The sequence below is a fragment of the Galeopterus variegatus genome, unplaced genomic scaffold (assembly GCF_000696425.1).
Source record: "Galeopterus variegatus unplaced genomic scaffold, G_variegatus-3.0.2 Scaffold4414, whole genome shotgun sequence".
Classification (NCBI taxonomy): Eukaryota; Metazoa; Chordata; class Mammalia; order Dermoptera; family Cynocephalidae; genus Galeopterus; species Galeopterus variegatus.
The window spans coordinates 34,665-55,776 of NW_007730525.1; the positions used below are offsets into that span (position 1 = coordinate 34,665).

At 38.1% G+C, this 21,112-nt stretch overlaps 1 protein-coding gene across 1 annotated transcript in view; it reads right to left on the reverse strand.

Annotated features, from left to right (window-relative positions):
• The window catches only part of WDR19 (WD repeat domain 19), a 39,870-nt gene extending 33,609 nt beyond the window's left edge, over positions 1-6,261 (reverse strand). Inside the window, exons 1-2 of the mRNA XM_008587528.1 lie at positions 6,142-6,261; positions 1,586-1,701 (exon numbers count right to left, since the gene is read on the reverse strand). Coding sequence (XP_008585750.1) covers positions 1,586-1,701; positions 6,142-6,254 — 229 coding nt within the window. The 5' untranslated portion in view covers positions 6,255-6,261. The remainder of the gene's footprint in view (positions 1-1,585; positions 1,702-6,141) is intronic.
• Positions 6,262-21,112: the final 14,851 nt, after the last annotated feature.

The window sequence follows — 21,112 nt, forward strand, 5'->3', positions numbered from 1 at the left end:
AGGGAGGCAGTTACCTAATTAGCTAAAGGACCTAAGATATATCATTAATCTGAATCTTTTCAGGCCCATTTTACACAGTTAATCAATAAGAATGTGAGCAGAATCAATATTCATATTAAATATGAAGATCACTGGGCCGGCCCGGTGGCGCACTCGGTAGAGTGTGGCACTTGGGAGCCCGGTGGTGCTCCTGCCGAGGGTTCAGATCCCACATAGAGACCGGTCCACTCACTGGTTGAGCGTGGTGCGGGCGCGACACCGAGGGTTGCGATCCCGTTACCGGTCACGAAAAAAGACAAAAAGGGAAAATAAAATAAAATAAAATAAATAAATAAATATGAAGATCACTGGGCCGGCCCGGTGGCGCACTCGGTAGAGTGTGGAGCTTGGGAGCCCGGTGGTGCTCCTGCCGAGGGTTTGGATCCCACATAGAGACCGGTCCACTCACTGGTTGAACGTGGTGCGGGCGCGACACCGAGGGTTGCGATCCCGTTACCGGTCACGAAAAAAGACAAAAAGGGAAAATAAAATAAAATAAAATAAATAAATAAATATGAAGATCACAAATAAAATCATGTAAATAGGACAAATATCTGACACAAAAATAATCATGCGCTGACAAATTATTTTCTTATACCTCAAATGTCAAAATTTCTGGGGCTTATAAATTCACTGGTAAATATACCTACAGATGAAGTGGGAAACAGAAAATGCCTACTGGAGTCAAATAGACAAACTAATTCACATAGTGAAACCTGATTTTTGTAACTTAAAAATTTTTAGTTAAATTTTTAAAATAGATCAATGATATTACTGTCTAGCTCTAGCACTAAAAATTAACGTTAATATTAAAGAGATACATATATGTGAAAATCATTCGAAATGATTAAATGTCCTTAATGTAATTAAGTCCAATAGTTCCACCACTCATCAGCACAATGTTACAGTAACTGAAAACAATAGACACTGTTTCTTCTTGGTTACTCAGGGGGAAAAGGCCAAGTGACCCAAGGTTGGGGGAGCCTGAACCAAGAAGATCAGATAAGGAACAAACACAAACACCCTCTAGCCCCATACTCTGAGGCAGATAGAACTCATAGTCCCTACCTAGATTCAGTTGGTGTTTGGAGAGAGTGAGGGGTCAGAATTAGGAATGTGGATATACCCTTGTCCAAGCAGTCACCAAATGTTTAAGTCCATCTACTATGTGAATTAAAATGATCATATTATAACACAACTAAATTAACTAAAATTAATAACTGAAATTAGCACTATTATCAATATATGTATGAATATGAGCTCTTCCGTGTCTAGAGGTACAATCTGGGTGAGAAAGGGACAAATGGAAGCCATGCCATTAATGTCCTCATGCTCAATGTCATAGGTTGACCTTACTCTATCTACCCTGAGAAATTCTTAGTAAGCAGTGAAGAGGGATGATCTTGTTTAGCTAAATGTGAGAATGGACCACAGGGCCTTAATACAGTAAAAATTTCCTTGCAATATCAGGGAAATCTGAGGCAGCAGAATTTACATTAAGGTAAAGCATCTCAAATATTTAGCAGTGTTTCCAGCTATAACCTACCAAGGACAGGAATCTTTCGAGATGTCTGACGATTATAAATAAGCAAATTTCCTTTAATAGTTCCAACAGCCAGGAAACTTCCATCTTTTGACCAAAGAAGGAAAGACATTTGATCCCTGTAACATCAAGATAGAAATTACTAAACAATTCAGTCATAACCTCTAAATAGTCTTTTTAAAAAGTACTTCGTGAATAATTTTAATGTCTACTTAGAAGCTGAAATACAGGGGCCGGCCCTGTGGCGCACTGCTACAGTGTGCCGCTTGGGAGTGCGGTGGCGCTCCCGCCGAGGGTTTGGATCCCACGTACGGACCGGGTCCCGCTCACTGGCTGAGCGAGGTGCGGGAGCAACACCAAGGGTTGCGATCCCGTTGCCGGTCCCGGTCCGGTACGGGCGCGACACTGAGGGTTGCGATCCGTTGCCAGACACGAAAAAAGACAAAAAGGGGGGGAAAAAAAAAAAAAAAAGAAGCTGAAATACAAAATTACAACTTAATGCTTTAGACAAAGAATAAGTGCTAAAGATATTTTGGAATCTCTATCAGTTGGTCTTAGGGTCAGATAGATCTAAAATACAAAGTATTATGAATATAGACTTCAATTTCATTATGATAGGACCTCAAATTTCATTAGATGACTCATGATGAGATACTTATTAATTTGTCTACTACTCATAGTTTTAACTCTAAATGTGTTAAAAAATCTTAATGGATGATGAAACCTGATGCTTTAAAAAAAGTAGCATCCAATAAGATGATATATTAAATTGGAAAAATCATTGGGAATTCATGACCTTAAAAAGGACATATCTTTTCCAGCTCTGTCAATATCAAAAGTAGCTCAGAGCAGGTAGAAAGCACTTTTGCCTGCCACCAGTTCTTATGAGCATTCTAGGACTCACAGGTTGAACTTCAATAGCATTCCCTATAGAAGGGAATCAGGACACCGTGGAGAGTAGCTGATTCCATACATTGAGAGAAGAAATTACAATTGATCTAGAAGAGTGGTTCTCAAAATTCAATCCCAGAACCAGCAGCATCACCTGAGAACTTGTTAGAAATGTCAGTTCTCAGATCCCAGCCCAGACCTACTGAATGAGAAACTCTGGGGCTGGCACCAACTTATCTGTGTTGTAATAAGACCTAGGTGATTCTGATGCAGCTAAACTGTGCACACCACTGAGACCGTGCTACCGTTCTCAGAAGCAGCACTGCTTCCAAGAATGCTGAAGGCAGTAATAAAAGGGCAAAAGAGTGAGCTTAAAGAAACTTCCTCTGGCTGAATTAGGAAAATGTGGGCATTAAAAATTACATGTTTAATTACATATTTACATTGGGTTTATATAGCTTTTTTTTTGGCAGCTGGCCAGTAAGGGGATCTGAACCCTTGACCTTGATGTTACATTAGGTTTATGAAAGGCCATAAAATCATAATAATACTTGGAAGAGAAAAATTAAAGTATATGAAAAGTTGGTTGTAATAACAGGTAAATATAATAAAATGTTTAGTTAGAAGATTAATTTTAGTAATAAGGAAGTAGTAATACACCAGGCTACTAGATTCTTCTGTTAAGTATATGTTTCATAAAAGATGAATATGCACTATTTTCTACCTGTTTAAGTAGGCATAGCAGCCATGTGCCTCTCGGATCTCCAACTGCAGAGAGTGTAGGACCAAGGACCCTGCTGCTAGGCACTGGAATCCACCACCTCAATGGGCTGGGCTACAATGCCTTCCCTTGGGTTATTCCCAGACAATGACTGATGGTGGCAGGGATACTGCTGAGGCCCATTCCTGGGAGATGCAGGACTCCTCTGACAGGTAACTTTGGCTCAAAGACTCCCCATAGGTCTAGCTGAACTTTCTTAGAACTGTGCTATATAATCAAAGATGTTTTTACCCAACCTTTCTTCCTTCCCTCTTTCTTTCACAAGGGTCAGACATGCATTGGGGTCTGACAGTTCTTCCAATTTCTTCTCTTTCTCCCTCTGTGTTCCCTCACAGGCATTTCTTGTAATAAATTTCTTATACATTTAATCCTGCCTTGGAGTCTGCCTTTCAGAAAATATGAATAAAAATAATTGCAAGTGAGCTAAATCGTACCAGAGAAAAGAACTGTACCACCAGAACAAGGTCTGGTCAGCAACGGTGGTCATATATTATAAGAGTAGTGTAATAACATTAGCCCATTCAATAGTTTATCAGCACTAACAGTTACACAACCACCAACTGGAAAGAGATTTAAATAGTGTGTTCCAAGAAGATCAAGTAACCAAATGTCCTCAAAAGAAGAGCTAATTGAACAGACTCCATCCCTCTTCTCTTAGGACATAAGGCCTCTGGAAGGTCCTACAAATTACAGTAAGATACTAAGGCATACATAAGTTTCCATTAATGCTAACAGATCACATGTATCTCTGGCCAAGCAAAACTTAAAGAATACATCATTCTGGGGACATGCACAGGCTACAAAAATATTGCAACCTATGTGAAAGGCATGGTCTTAAAAGAGTCTTACTAATATGATGACTGAAAATCAACTAAAAAGAGGCTGAGTAGGATGACTAGTACTCAGGTCTGAATTGCCCTGGGAGAAGCAACCATGTCTCATGAATCTAACTAAGAATGAACTGATTGATGAAGCAGATGTTGTATAGAGAGTTTTCTCTGGAAGATTGCTGGATCCCAAGTTGCATAACTAAATGAATACTGCTGTAAATCTAGGCAGGATCATAGTATATACCACTACAATCCTAAGAAGGTGTAAAAACATATACAGTAAAATGAAGAAATTAATTCAACCCATTGCATTAATATAATATTTTTAGTTAAGTGTCACCATAGTAAGTTTTCTAATAATTATATTCAGATATGTTTTATATACTATTTAAGGTGCTTGAAGTGCTCAAAAGAATCAATTCAGATGAAATTTATAAATGAAATCTAAATTGCTTATGGGCATTCAAGTTGAGAAAAATTGATATTCAAAGTTTTTTTATTATCTTAGTATAATATATAGACTTTTAAATAAAGAACAAACAGTACTGGGTATACCGTTGTACATACAAAAGTCCTTTAGGCATTAAATATTTTGTTTTCGTTCTGTTTTATTTTGGCAGCTGGCCAGTACAGGGATTGAACCCTGGACTGTGTTGTTATGAGCCTCACACTCTAACCAACTGAGCTAAATGGACAGCCCTAGACATTAAGTATTAACATCAACAGTAAGACACCTTTAATTTTATCTTAATGACAATTACATCTACCATTTACTCAAGTCTTAATTTCATGCCTGGCCATGACATACATTTAAACATCACAACAACCCTGAGATGATGTGGGAAAACAGACTCTGTGGGGAGAAAGACAGCTGGAGGCAGAGAAGCACCAGTTAGAAACACCTGGGGATTAATCCCCTTTTCTCTGGGTGAGAATGTGGCCTCAGTGATGCTGAATTTGGTTCAAAAACCAGTACTTGATGTTTACAAACGTTCTCTTGAATGGAAGCACAGTGTATAAAATCTTTCTGAAATGTGATGTAAACTTAACATGACAAAAGACAGAGCAAGAAATGAATGTTCTTAGACTTAGTAAGACTTTACATTAGGCAGACAGTATCTCCTGCAGCTATGTGCCTCAAGAGTCACTGTGGACAGTCAAGGATACTGCACCAAGGTTATGTCTGGTCCTGCTCTGCATAACCACCTTGCGTCCTCTGGATTAAGTTATTCCTTAGTAAATAAACTGAAAATTTACAGATTAATTTTATAGTATTTGTATGATTTCTACCTGCCTACTTGCAGGCCACACGAAGCCACAAAGTATATATTATCATACCAATCTCATATAGACGAAGAAATTGAGGGTTAGGGAGAGGTTCAGCAACTTGTCCAAGGTCAAAAGTACAAAGTTTTAGTTGTAAATACTGACGTTTTTCTTTTCCACATGCTAAAATGGTTTCTATTTTAGCAGAGATCTGTAATTTATTGTGTTTGCCCAGGATTTTTCTGCTTGGGAATTGTCCCACCTTTCTCCCCACCCTTCACTTGCTGGGACTGCCTACTCCTCCCATGGCCCTGCCTACTCCACTCAGAGACCTTTTGAGGAACTGAATGGGCACTGGTGATGTAAGGGGACATGCTCATTTCTCTGGCTTGCTGTGAGGAGTAATATAAGCTGATAGCTGATGGTGAGTCTCACTTAGAATGAAGTTGATATAGAGAAAAGAGCTGAGAGATTGAGAAAGAGTCTTGATTGAATCAACAGAATTCCTAGATCCAGCCATCTATATTTTATCTCATTTTTGTACGTTTTCGTGTGTTCCATTGAAAGCAATGTTTTTAGAAGCTATTTATATTGCATAATTATAACAATTTTATTCTAATTGTGCAAGATTAGTAAAGGAATATATATATAACAATACTAAAAGAAATGAGTTTCTCTAAGAAAATAACTCATCAGTGCATCTTTAAAATGAAAGTAGTTAAGTTCTGTTAGCATCAAAGCTAATCATGTTTCTAAGTGAAGATTTAAAAAAATGAAAAAGTTATCCTTACCTCATGCCACTGTCTAACCGGCTGGTTTTATTTGTGTTGGCATCCCATAGATAAATGTAACTACATTTCTCAGTAATCACTGCTAGGATATCTCCATCTTTATCCCAATCCATGGCAACACAGTTACTTTTTAAAAAGAGAGCAAAACATCACTATACATTTTTTAAAAGTAAAGGGAAAGAAACGTATATACTCACCTATTTGAATAGGTAATAAATTCTAAAATGAGAAACACACCCACTATTCGCTGGTTGGATAATACTGACTTCAATTTTTTGCTGTTGTTGAGGGGATGGAAATATTTTAAATTTTATTTTTAATACTATTTTCATATATTATATTAAGTATAATTATACTTAATTAGCAGATTTTCTTGAATCCTATAAAGAACCTGGCCATTTGGTAAAACAAACTTATCAAGTACCTCTACAAATGAGTCACATCTGGAATCAAGAGGTAATTTGTATGGTCAAGTTTTGAAGGTTATTACAGATTTACAGACAAGAAAAGAAGGTACTGACAAGAAACTAAGTTATAGCTACATAAATTGATGTAAAACAGATTAAGGCTTGGTAGAGGTAGGATAACAAATAATGGAAAGACTGAAATCTAAAGTGATGAGTAAGAAATGTTATTTTCATTTTACATCTTGAAGGAATAAGATTGCTTTGTTTAAGGTAACAACATAGCTATAAATAGAAAATGCTCACTTTAACAAGATTCTTGCTATTTAAAATTATTCCAAAATGTTTATTATAATTTAAAAACTTTAAAATTTCTTAAATCATTAAAGAAAAAGATCAACCTTTTCTTCCCTGATGCTATTTTTCCTTTTGAGACTTTTTCCTGGATATTGGCTAAGCCATACTTTGATCTACATTTATGACAGCTGGGAATGAATTCAATTATTTTATTCTTCAAAGTGTTAAAATATGTTGTGGGATCTTCATTTTCTACAATATTCTCAGAAATTTGAAGAGTATGAAACAAGGGAGCTTTCGAATATTTGATAAAATCATCTGACAATTAAAGATTTAATATATAACAGCATTTTATTTATCTGGAGATCCTTTGTAAGTCAAATTCAACTATTAGGAATACAGCCAAAGAATTCAGAAGAAATGAGGCCATTATATAACCAAAATAGATGTCACAGAGATCATGCAATAAAGCTCACATAATTTACTCAAAGAAGCTTTCTACTGAGTGCCTTCTTATTTTATTTTGGACATAATTATAACTACTTTGACTGCTGTTTCCCATAATATAGAAACGAGAAGCAATGAAGTAGCATTAGGTGGGTGGGCAGAGCAGATGAGAAAGGCTGTTGGATACTGAGGAGAAAAACAGTCTGACTTGCAAAAATAATCAGTAAATTACAGGAAGCAGGCATGAATTTAAAAAGCATAGCAGCATAAAGCCATTTAGGTGAGGGACTCTACACATCATAATAACCACTGAGACTATCAGAAGAATAACTAATACAGGTAATGATTACACTGAATTATTAAAAATGCTTAAATTATGCTTAGTGTAATCTAGAATGATTTCCTGAAAATGGATAAAACAGTTTTTGTCCTTTAAGAAGTAAGTGGTAAGGAAGTATTTTCCAACAACTTATTAGAGAGGAAATACTAAACTAGATATAGGCTTGTCTTATCTGCCTATACATACGCTAAGGCTTATTTAGAATTAAATAAGAATTCTTTCATATAGACCCATTTACCATCTTGTCTTAAAACTTCCCTGTGAATATAAGGGTGTTTATAGATAGAAACTCTAACTCACCTACATATTTCATGAACTACTTATGGCTTAAAAAAACAAATCCTTTCATAAATTGAGAAAGCAAAAGAGGAGATACAGATTACATACTTGTATATGTTATAAAATTCTATTTGATTATAGTTTTAAGACAAAACTTTTTATCTTTTTGGCAACAGATCTTGAAAGTTTTTTATCTACTTCTGTACTTACCCAGGTAAGTTAATTTCACTTCTTTTTTGACCATGGCGATCAAAGATTTTCAAAATATGATCAGCTCTAAAAGCAATTAGAATATAAAGATATGATTTAAATGTTACTTTTATTTATTTGTGTATGTATATAAAAATTTAAGCTGCCATCCAAGTGATTTCAGTGTTCTCTCATGACAGTTTCATAATTTGTATCTAAACAGTTATTACCAGGGAAAAGATTCTATGAACTGTTATGTTAATGAATATATTCCTTTTCCCACCATACAACTGTCACACAAGAACTTCTACTGAATAGATAGATGGTATGGTTATGTGGGCATACAACCATTACTTAAAACATTCACTGATATCTTACCCTGTAACTGCAAGGTAGTTTCCTGATGTTTTTTGCCAGGTAAACTGTATTGGTGTGCCAAGCCAAGCCTTTTCTAGCAGTGAGAAAACACGCTAAAAAATAAACACAATTTTTATATTTTCAAAACATACAATCACGGGTTGGTCAGAAAAGATGTCAAAACATGATCATAAAAACAGTAAGATTTAGGATGGTGAAGGCTTATGTTAGAGCTTATCCAAAAGAAGTTAACAATAAAACAAACAAAACAAAACCAACCAACCAGTAAAACCTAACTGGTTGGTACAGTATGGACCTCAAGATATGACAGCCTTTATTACAAATCTTTTTGACTTTTGAATGTTTCTGAATATTACTTTTATAGAAATGTATAATGTTAGTGTTTTTAGATGTTAAAGATCAAAATAATTTAATCTTGAATTTAGTTTATTATCCATGGCATGGATTTGGGGGGATTAAATTGAACAAAATTGCTATTTTAAAAATCTTAACGATGATAGAAATAAAAATGTTTATAGTCCCTTCAAAATTACTTTCTTCCTTTACCCATTAGTTATATTTACTTCACCATTATGTGTTTAACTTGGCAATTGGGTGACTGTGTGGACAGTGTATCAGTTGAAGAAAATCTTTCTTTTCATTTAGACAATCTAGAACAGTAACGTCTAATATGGAAGTCACAAACCACATGTAGCTATTGAGGACTTGAAATATAGGTAATCCAAATTTAAATGTGCTGCAAATATAAAATACAAATTAGCTTTCCAAGACTACAGAAAAAAAAAGAAAGCAAGTTATCTCATTGATAGTTTTCATATTGATTACATGTTGAAATGGTAACATTTTGGATATACTGGGTAAGATAAAATATATTATTAAAATTTTACCTGTTTCTTTAAAAAAATTTAATATGGCTACTAAATTTTGAAATTAGATTGGTTCACATGTATTTAATTTAATTTAAATTTTGTTTCTTACTTATTAGGTATAGGGCTTAAAGCAAGTCACTTTAATTGCCTCAAGCACAGAATTCTCAACTGTAAATTGAGAATAATCAATCTCCTCACTTCTAATACTTCATAAATTGTGAAGAGCTTTAGAAATGTGAGTTATGATTACTGGTCTGTCAATTTCCATTTCCACACTTACAGCCACAAAGAAGCATTAGGACGTCTAAAATAATTTTAAAACTGAGCTTTCCATTTCTTTGCCAGCGCAGGGCGGGGAGTATTGTTGTGGTAAATAGGAAGGGTGCACCAGCCGCAGCCGGTACCGGGGAGTGGGGTTCACTAGAAGCCCAAGCCTAGAAACCAGGCGTGCAGGGGATGACGCGCCCGAGCATGAGAACTGTGTGCGCGGGTGAAGGTTTCTCCGTGAATAACGTACGCTCGCTCCCAGGGGATCTGAAAATTGGACCTGTCAAGGCAGGGCACTTTGAGATGATTACTGAGGAGGCTTTGTATTCTCTTAGGGCGTTGGGCAGCTGCACGGCTTGCCAGGGGTTTAGCCGCCAGAGATGAGGCAGTTGGTGACACCGGATCGAGCCAGCTTCACCGGACCCTCCAAACGCATTCGCACGACCCGTTCTTTCCGCCGTGCGAAGCTCGGGTGTCTCAGATCCAGTCTGCTCATTTCTGGCCATGACGGGGTTCCCGCTTCCCGCGCCGCTTCTCCCCGTTAGAGGTCCCAGAGTTGAGAGGCCTCGCTCTCGGCCCTCTCTTCTATTTTCCTTCCTTTCCCCTCGTTCCTTCAACTTCGCCCGCGCCCTCCTCCTCCCTGGTCACCCCGCTCTTTTTCCCGCTCCTCATGCACTCGGGAGGAGGGTGAGGGGTACAGACCCTTTCCTCAAAGCGACGCTTGGAGGGAAGAGGGAAGGGGCAGGGGTCGCGTCTTCCCGCCTCCCGGGGATTTGTAGTTATTTACCTTCATCTCTAGGCTCCAGCGGCCGCGCGATCTAGTAAGTGCGCAGGCGCACCGGGTCTCCTCGGAGAAGGCTACCGCGTTCCCGTCACCCAGGAGACCGCGCGGAACAGCGGCCAATCAGCGATCATCAGCTGAGGGGCGGTGCCTCACGGGGCTGGGCCAAGCGCGGGGATCATGTGACTCGAGCAAAGACCCTGGAAGTTGGGCGACGTGAGGCCTTGCCTCGCCGCGGCTGGCTGGGTGGGCTCTGATTGGATGATTCCTCGCGGGGAGCCGTGAAACGTGCCTGCCTGAATTTTGGCCCGTGGTGGCTAGAAGGAGCGCCGAAGAGTTCAAGAAAAAAAGGCGCAAAATGTTGGTTGAAATGAGGCGCAAATTGGCTCATGGGCAAGCCCCTCCTACACAGTCCATGCAAAGAGGGTTTGAATGAGCCCGTGTGTCATCTCTTACTTTCCCTCCAGGTTTCTGGTCAAGACGGGATGAGGTGTGAGTGAGAGGTAGTTTCCTTTAAGGTTGTTTTTTCAATTTAAATTGGTCAGCTAACGTGGGCAGGAAAAATGAACTTGAACAGCGTCCCTTTGCAGTTTGGGCTTGGCAGCTTGTCCCCTGGTACTATACCCTACCATAGTATTTGTGCCTCACTATTTACAGTATGAAAGTACCCCTTTTGCCCGGGCGTCCGAAAGTGTTGGAACAATCTACCTTTTGCTGCTGCAGCTGCTGCTCCCCCTCCCCCCCGCAAACATCAGGTAGGAATCTGATTGGCTTAGAGAAAATTAAATAATTATTTAAAAGAACTAATGATGGATGTTTGCAGATTCGCAAGTAGGGTGCTGTTCTTCTGCACTGGGGTTTTCAGTTAGGTTAATTCCTTAAATTTTTAATCAAAGATTACTCTGCAGCCATTCGGGAGATACTAAAGTTGAAGACTGATCTCTGCTAGGAATATATAGTTGTATAGGTGCAAGACCTGCACAATGAAATGGATATGTCTTTACTAGGTGATTGGGTGAAAGGGAAAAAGGTTAGGGAAGTAGAAATTCAGAAGTTGTTCACTTAAGAGGTAGTATTTGGAAAAGAGTGAATGGGAATTTTTAAGTCTGGGGGAAATCCACATATACAGAAGATTAGGCCAGAAAAGTGAGAATCAGGAGTGTGTGGAGTCCTGAAAGCCAGGGAGAAACAATTAAAAGGTTCAAAATAGATCCTGTTTTCAAAAAAACTATGGAATGTGTCTTGGGAGAAGTTAATATAGAGTGATAGAGTAAGGATGGATATAAATTGAAAGAAGTCATCTTATTTAGTGATATTAGGCAATTGGGATTACTGGGCTTTTTTGTGGGAAGTTTTTTTAGTTACTAATTTCATCTTTTGTTTTAGGTCTATTTAGATTTTCTATTTCTTCTTGAGTCTGGTTTTCTTTTCTTTTCTTTTGTGAGTGTTTATGAGATACAAAGCTGTCACCCCACATGCCCATGATGTGAGGGCCAGATTCATACTGGCAGCAGACCCATTACCAGAAATAACTTCTGTACACTGTGACCCCCACCCAATTATCCCCCAACCTTCCTCCCTCTCCCCCTTCCCCCCCACTCCACTTTGTAGCCCTAGGAATGTTCCCTCCGTCTGTAAGACAATGCACTACTGTGGTCTTTCTTTCCTTCTTTCCTTGAGTCTGTTTTGATAGTTTGTGTCTTTCTAAGAATTTGTCCATTTCATCTAGGTTATCCAATTTGTTGGCATACAGCTGTTCATACTATTCCCTTATACTCTTTATTTAAATTTCTGTAAGGCCAATGGTGATAACTTCTCTTTTATTCCTGATTTTAGTAATTTGAGCCTTTTCTTGTTTGCCTTCATCAGTCTTGCTAAATGTTTGTCAATTTTATCAGTCTTTTCTAAGACTAAATTTTGGTTTTGCTCATATTATGAGTTGAATTGTGTCCCCCTCAGAAGGTAATGTTGAAATCCTAACCCCCAGCACTTGTGAATGTGGCCTTATGTAGGAAGAGGGTCTTTGCAGATGTAATTAAATTGAAATTATTAGTGTGGGCCCTAATTCAATATGACTTATGTCCTGTAAGAAAGGGGAAATTTGGACACAGACTTACAGGGAGGATGCTATGTGATAACAGAGGCAGAGATTGGAGTGATGCAGCTGCAAGCCAAGGAATGGCAAGGATTGATGGTCGCACCAGGAAGAGGCAAGGAAGGATTCTCCCCATGTGTTTCAGAGAGAGTACATGGCCTTGCTGACATCTTGAAATTGGCCTTTAGCTTCCAGAACTGTGAGACAATAAACTTCTGTTGTTTTAAACCATCCATTTTATTACAGCAGCCGTAGGAAATTGTAACAGATTTTAATACCAGTGAAATTGGCCTTTAGCTTCCAGAACTGTGAGACAATAAACTTCTGTTGTTTTAAACCATCCAGTTTATTACAGCAGCCGTAGGAAATTGTAACAGATTTTAATACCAGGAAGTGGGGTGCTGCTATAACAAATAGCTAAAAATTTGGAAGTGGCTTTGGAATTGGGTAATTCATAGAGGCTGGAAGAATTTGACGAACTTGACAGTAAAAGCCTGGACTGGCTTGAAGACATTGTTGGTTGAAATATAGACATTAATGGTGTTTCTGGTGAGGGTTACAAAAGGGGAGCTGTAGAAAAAGTTTCTTTTGTCTTGGATAATACATACATTGTCATTAAAGAACGTTGCTAGACATATGAGTGTTGAAATATTTCACCATTCTCTTTCGTGGTTTCTGAGAAGTCAGATATAATTCTTATCTTAGCTCCTTCATTGGTAATATTCCCTCCTCATGTGACTTCTTTCAAGATTGTTTTCTTTCTCTTTGGTCTCTTTGGTTTTCTGAAGGTTAAATATGATATGCCTAGGTTTAGTTTGTTGGGTATTTATCCTGCTTGGTGTTCTATGAGCTTCCATGATCTGTTGTTCACTATCTGTTGATTTGGGGAAATTCTCAGTCATTATTGCTTTAAATATTGTTTCTGTTTCTCTCTTTCTTCTACTTCTGGTATTCCCGTTGTGTGCATATTACACCTGAAGTAATTGTCCCACAGTTTTTAGATGTTCTATGCTGTGGTGTTTTTTTTTTTTTGTCTCTTTTTCTCTCTGCTTTTCAGTTTTGGAAGTTTCTGTTATATCCTTAACCTCAGTAATTCTTTCCTCAGCCATATCCATTCTACTAATGAAACCATCATAGGCATTCTTCATTTCTGTTACAGTGTTTTGATCTCTAGCATTTCTTTTTGTTTCTTTCTTAGAATTTCCATCTCTCTGCTTATATTATCCATCTGTTCTTGCATGTTGTATACTTTTTCCATGAAAGCCCTTAGCATATTAATCTAAGTTTTTAAAAATTCCTGGTCTGATAATTCCAACATTCCTGCCGTATATGACTCCAGTTCTGATGCTTGTTCAGTCTCTTTGCACCGTGTTTTTTGCCTTTTAATATGCCTTGTAATTGTTTTTTGGAATCTGGACATGATGTATGGGGTGAAAGGAGCTTTGGTGAATAGGCCTTTAGTGGTATGTGGTAAGGTGTTGGTGGAGAGCAAGTATTCTTATGATTAGGTGTCAGTCTTTTAGTGAGCCTGTATTTCTGGACTGTGAACTTCACCAGTACTTCTCACTACCTCCACTTACGTGGGATAGGATGGCTAGAGTAGGCTGGAGTTGAATATTTTCCTTCCCCCAGGTAGGTTAGGCTCTTATAAAACCCCAACAGACATTGTGTACTGTTTTTGATTCATATGACTTTTAAAAATACTCATAGCAAGCAATTTCAAAATTTCAAAACAAAAATTTTAATGAGACATTTATCCCTACCATGTGTCAAATGTTATTAATTTGCTAGTAAGCATACAACAATGTGGCATAAAAAGGTGCACATGTACAGAGAAGTTATGAAAATGGAAATGTTCTATGGGGGGAAACTGAATGCTCACATAACAAGCAAATTTTTTTTTTAAAGTATAAAAGAATATTGTTTCACTTCACAAAGTCATACAATTGCTGTGAGTTAAAGATGTCCTCCAAGAGTTTATGTATCAGAAACTTGATTCCCTATTGTAACAGTGTTAGGAGAGTGGAAAATCCAATTATGGTATTTGAAAGGTGGGACCCTTAAGTGATTAGATTGTGAGGACTGTGCCCTTGTGAATAGATTGATCCATTCATGGAGTAAAGGGCATGGTTCTCATGGCTCAGAAAGGAGAGCAGGTGAGCAGGTTAGCTCTCTTGCTCAGCCCATTCTTGCCATGTGATACCTTGGTTGCCATTGGGCCTGGTAGAGTTCCCAGAAGAAGACCCTCACCAGATGTGTTCCCTGGACGTTGGACCTCCCAGCCTCCAAAATTATAAGAAATAAATTTCATTTCCTTATAAATTACCCAGTTTCAGGTATTCTGTTATGAGCAAAAGAAATGGACTAATACAATCATATTCATATCAGTTGTTATAAAGGAAGTCTGTGGCAGGATAGACTGAGATAGCATATGCTGTGTGTTGAATGTTTGTCCCCTCTAAAGGTCATATTGGAACTTAATCCCTAATATGGTATTTGAAAGGTGGGGCCTTTAAGAGGTTATTGGGCCATAGTGGTTATGGATTAATGGGTTAATGGTTTAATGGATTATCAGGGATTTAGATCGGAGAGGAAGGAAGAAGGTAAAAATGCTCTTGCTCAGCCCTCACTGTGTGACACCCTGTGTTGCCACAGGACTGTGTAGAGTCCCCACCAGAAAGAAGACCCTCACCAGAGGTGCCCCCTCAACTTTAGACTTCCCAGCCTCCAAACTGTAAGAAATAAATTTTGTTTCTTCATAAATAACACAGTTTTAGGTATCCTGTTATAAGCAACTGGAAACAGAGTAATATAGCATGTGTGCTATCAGAAAAATTAAAATAGCACATTTAAGAAGCAAGTTATAAGCTTATATTTGTGGAACATTGGAAAACAAATTTTCATCCCCAGTGGTGGTGTGCAATAGGGCCAGCTAACATGAAAGCACGTAATAGTGTTTTTTTAAAAAATCTGTTCTTGCACAACAGCAAAATTTAATGCCATGAAGCAGCAACCATTTTATTTACTTCACAGTTTTGTGGTTGATGGCTCTTCACAATGTCTTGTTTCCTCTATGTGATGTTAGCATGGGCTGCTGTCATTTGTGGGCTTGATTAGTTTGGAATATCCCATATGGCTCACTCAGAAGACTGACATTTGATGCTGGCTGTTGGCTGGGAGCCCACCTGGGGCTATTGACCATAGCATACTTACATGCAGCTACTTATATGTGCCCTCTCTGTGTGGCTTGGACTCCTCAGAACATCATGGCTAGATTCTCGGAGAATCCCGAGAGAGTGTTCTAAGAGGAAATATTGGAAGCTGTCAATTGGCATGATACCACTTCTGCCACATTCTGATGGTTAAGTAGTTCTCAGGTCCAGCCCAGATTCAAAGCAAGGGGAAATATGAGGGAAAAAATTTCGTGGAAAATGGAATTAAAAGGTAATATGTTACACCTCTTGCTGTGTAACAGATGCAAAAAAGATTACTCAAAGCAACATGAATGCAATGAAATGCCCTAAGGGACTGCACCTCAGCAACTCCTCTGTTAGAAGGAGAAACTGGGTACAGCCCCAAGTCGGTTTTTGCTTTAGTTTTTATTGTAAAGACAAGGAAATTACAGGAAAAGAACAGATGGTTAATCAATCAGAGTAAAAACATAAAGAAATTGGCTATGTAACAATCTTCATTCATGCATGCATGGCTCAAAATAGTTTAAACAATATACCTTCAAAAGAGTCAGAAATCTAAGCTGTATGACATTTAAAAGAAACAAAAAGATAATCATTAAAGTGCCTGACTTTTTGAGAAACTCAAAGAAACAACTTAAAGCAATATGTGGAACAACCACCATGTACTAACTAATCTAGCAAAACGTCCCTGGAAATCTTAACTCACGTATTTTCCCATCATTTAAGTTTTGTTGTGTTAAGGGTTATTGCCCTCAGAACAATCCCTGTTTTGCTTCAGTTCTCTTGTTTACATTAGGCTTTAGACCTGTGTACGTTTCCTTCTCACAAAATCTTCCAGTGAACCCATTATATTAACAATCAGTGTGTACAATCCCTTACCTAAACAGTGATTAGAATTGATTTGGTGGGCTCTTACCTTCTAACTGTAGGCTCTTGTCTCCTATCTGAGGACTTTTGTCCTATACATGCATTACCTAAAAACCCTATACTAAAAATCAACTGAGAATCGACATATACTTGATGAGAATTGATTTGGTGGGCTCTTGCCCTCTAGCTGTAGGATCTTGCCTCCTATCTGAGGACTTTTGTCTCATGCATGCATTAGCTAAAAAATCATATCTAATAACCAAATAGGAATCAAGATTGCTAACCCTCATAATAAGAATTTTTCTAGGCACTTTTTGAAGTTCTTTCATGTAGTCCACTTCTCAGTGGGGAGAGTCCGAGAATTCATGGCCATCTTTAATGCATCACAAGTGCCAACAGAGATCAGAAGCATGGCACAATGCAACCATCTAATTTTAAACAGATCATAACCAGTCCTTTCTCCCAAGCTGCAAAAATTCAAAATATGCAGGGCCGGCCCGGTGGCGCACTGGATAGTGCGCCGCTTGGGAAGTGCGGCGGCGCTCCCGCCTGAGGGTTTGGATCCCACGTACAGACCGGTTCCCGCTCGCTGGCTGAGCGAGGCGCGGGAGCAACACCGAGGTTTGCAATCCCGTTGCCGGTCCCCGGTCCGGTACGGGGGCGACCCTGAGGGTTGCGATCCGTTGCTGGTCACGAAAAAAGACAAAAAGGAAAAAAAAAAAAAAAAAAAATTCAAAATATGCAATTCACCCATTCTAAAGTTTTGAAGTCAGTTTTTCTTTGATGAAAGGTGTGTTAAAAACAAATCATAAAATTGCTATGTAGAAAGATCAGAGAAGAATCAAATTTGAACATAAACAGTATACAATATGGGTTTAATTTCAACAAAGAATTTAAAAAACTGATGACATTATTGTGCATAGTACATTTGTTTTCTTTTAACATGCAAGAAAACAGAGTCTGTTAGCAATTACACGTCTAACACTTGCAGTTTCAGCTGTTTGCAAATGACTCCGAAAGGCCATGGAGGATGGCAGTAGATAATTTTGCCGAGCTTGGAATTTGAGTCATAAACTTTCAGGCTGGTGTGTGGTATCAAGTCATTTATCTAGTGAGAGAGCTTAGTTTTTTGTCTGGAATTTGCAACTCATTGGAATTTGTTTTATTGTATGTGTTATATATGCATTAATAAGTGAGTTAAATTTCTTTGTGGTAAATAGTTCTCACGTGGAAAAAAAAACTTTATGTGTCAGTGGAAATGTGACTTAGTAGAAAGCCATAAACATGTACAAATGTTGACATATTCATGAATATGAGTGTTCACAAAGGCCTCTGAAGTCAATAATGTCAAGAATCTAACATACTATATTTCTGAATTTGGGATGGAGGGGGGTTGTGGAATGTTGCAGTTGATAAGCAATTTTAGAGTATGATTGAAGTCGATTTAAAAATGAGGAATGACCAAACTGATATTTGTGGGGGACTGTTTGGGAGTCAATATTCATTAAACTTTTATATGGCAGATACTGCACCATGGCAGGTACAGAGATCAAAGGACCATATCAATCTTCAGAAAGCTACATCCTTGCACAGACAATAAGCAAAACAAAACAAAATAAAAAATATATGAATCAAGCAGTACTCAGGTTTCTGGTTTATGCAGCTGAATGAGTAGTTAGGGTGTACAGATAGATGAGATTTTGAGAATATCAGTTCAGTTGAGAATGATGAATAATGAGGGGCTTGTGGGATATTAAGGTGAAGATGTCTAAGTTGGAAATAGGCCTCAGGAGAGGTCAGAGATAGAAATGGTGAGTCCTTGGCATATAGTCATTGGCAGTTAAAGCCGTGGGAATGAATAAAATGTTTTCCCAGAGAAAAGGAAAAAGGGGATAAGAATGTTTCATTTGTTTTGATTTGGGGGAGGTTGTTATTTGTTTTCTTTTTAAGCATTCAATGGAAGGCATGTAATACAACTGAATAGCATGAGGAAATGAGACTGAATTCACCGAAATAGGATAGGTATAGGAGATTTTTGAATGAGGAAACAGTCTTAGCCAGTGCAAGTTGGCTGGTTATTTAAGTTTCATGGGGCAGCTTCAAAGAGCACACAGGAAAAATCCTTTCTGAGAGAGATACCAAAGGAGCTGTCAAGGACAATTTAGTTTGGGAGGAATAGTATATAGGTAGTGCGAGACTGTGAAAGATGCTGAATATAGTTAGAACTAGTTGGAACTAATGAAAGTTCAACAGTAGGTGACATTTTCCATTCTTGTGAAAAAGGATATGCTACTTTTTGTATTTAGAATTGTTAACAGGTTGGAGGAATGTGAGAATGAAGGTTTTTAGTACACATGTTAAGACAGAAAGGAAAGTAGAGGACCTTGATTGTTTTGTTTTCTACAATGCCTTGAGCAGTGTCTTACACAGAATAGACAGTCACCTTATTTTTCTTAGTGAACTGATGGTATTTATTACCTAAGAGTTAACCATCAAAATACATGAAATTCCTTATATCACTTAGCTAAAAAAATGAGAATACACCTGATAATTTTGCTCTTTTCATACAAGAATTACTATCCTTGTAATTCAGGAACTCAGTTTGAGTGGGTGACTTTTGGCAGGGTTTCTCTTTCATCTTTCATATAGACAGAGGCTCCTCCTGGATGCTTGCTTCTCTTGGTTGGGAGATATGTTGGTGGTAATTGGGATTTTTTTTTTCCTTATTTGGCTCTCCTGGGTTTCTTCACTCTGAGGGTTCCATGTATGACTCTCCCCAGATCAAGACAGAAGCATGTGCTGTGTATGTACATCCTATACCCAGGTGAGCTACCATGGGGGCAGCATAATTCCCACTCTAGGTTGGACTACTAGGTCACAGGTCTGTAATTGCTCACCTCTTGCCCTGGGCTCTGCTGGTGACCCTCCTTGTATCAGTGCAGTTGAATGGTCAGTGGGCCACCTGCATGGTGGTGGTGGCTGCTACTGTGGTGGTGGGCCACCCTTGTAGTGACAGTGGTGGCAGGCCACCTTTGTGGCAGTGTTTGGTGTGGTAGTGGCTGTGGCAGACCACCACATGGTGGTGATGTCTGAAGGAGTGGTGGGCCATGCCCACACTAGCACCCTGTGTTCCTGCTAGCTGTTGGTGGGGCTGCCTCAGCTCCTGAAGTTCCTTGCACTCCTGCTGGCTGTTGGTAGGGGCTGCCCTGAAGGTCCCCCAACTCCTGCCTTCTGTCAACTGGGGCTGCCCTTGACTCCAGAAGGTCCCCGCCCTCCTTCTACAAATTAATTAATAATTTGCTATCTAATTTTATAGAGTTGGCTTTTTTGGTCAATTTATAAGAGCTCTTTTGCATGCTTTTCAGTGGTTAAATACATCTATTTTTAAAGTAGCTGCTGGTCTCTAGTCTTGGTGTTGAAGTTATCCCCTGCTTATAGACTTTTGAATGCTTTTAATTTTGATTTTTTATGTTTAAGTCTTTAGTATATATATATATATATATATATATATATAGAACCCATTTTTACGTAGCATGTAAAATTGGGTCTTCTTTTGCACTAAACCCAGCCAAGACTCCTCTCAAGACCTTCACACAGGGTAGAGCTTGCCATCTCCTGAGTATATAAAAATACCAAATGTATTTTTTATTATATTCAAGAAGGGATCCTATAGCCAGGTCAATTTACAGTTTAGTTCAGTCTCAGAAGAAATCTTTCCATTTGGTCAAACTTCCACTACACTCTTGGCCCGCCATTCTGATGGTGGCAACAATATAAATATTCTGCATTAGTATCCTCCTTATTTTGTCTGTGCTTTTTTGTTTTCTATAAAGTCTTGGTAACTTGCCGTAATTCCTCTACTTTCACTGACTTTACTCATTCTACTTTCCTTAACTAACCTTATATCTTTCATTAGTATCCTCCTTATTTTGTCTGTGCTTTTTTGTTTTCTATAAAGTCTTGGTAACTTGCCATAATTCCTCTACTTTCACTGACTTTACTCATTCTACTTTCCTTAACTAACCTTATATCTTTTACTGCTCTAAATCATTTCCTTTATGATTAATATTGCCAGTTGAACAATCTTTAGTCCTACCAAAGGACTCTTTTTGGGAAACCTTTTAGGAATGCTAGAACTTACTGATACACTGTACCCATTGTTATCTTTTTTTTATTATTTTATAGAATTGTACTGTTATCTTAGCTTTTTATTTTTAATGTTCACTTTTACCTCATTTAATGAAAATTACATAATAATATAGTCAATTAAATATGTTTTCTAGAAAGTGGATGACATATTTTTCAGGCTTATGAACATAATAATTTTCTCAACATTGCTGTAATCTAGTAACAAAACTGGTAGGTAATACCTCCTCTGAATCAGTGCTCCCATTTCCAAAATAGGAATAACAATACTTACCCAATTTGGTTTTAGGGAGAATTTAAATAGCTAAAAAGAAAGAGAAAGAAGGAAACATAAAATCACACTATCAACATATATTAATTTTTTTTTGCATATTTTCTTCTACTTTTTGCCCATGTGAATGTGGAGTATACTTACATT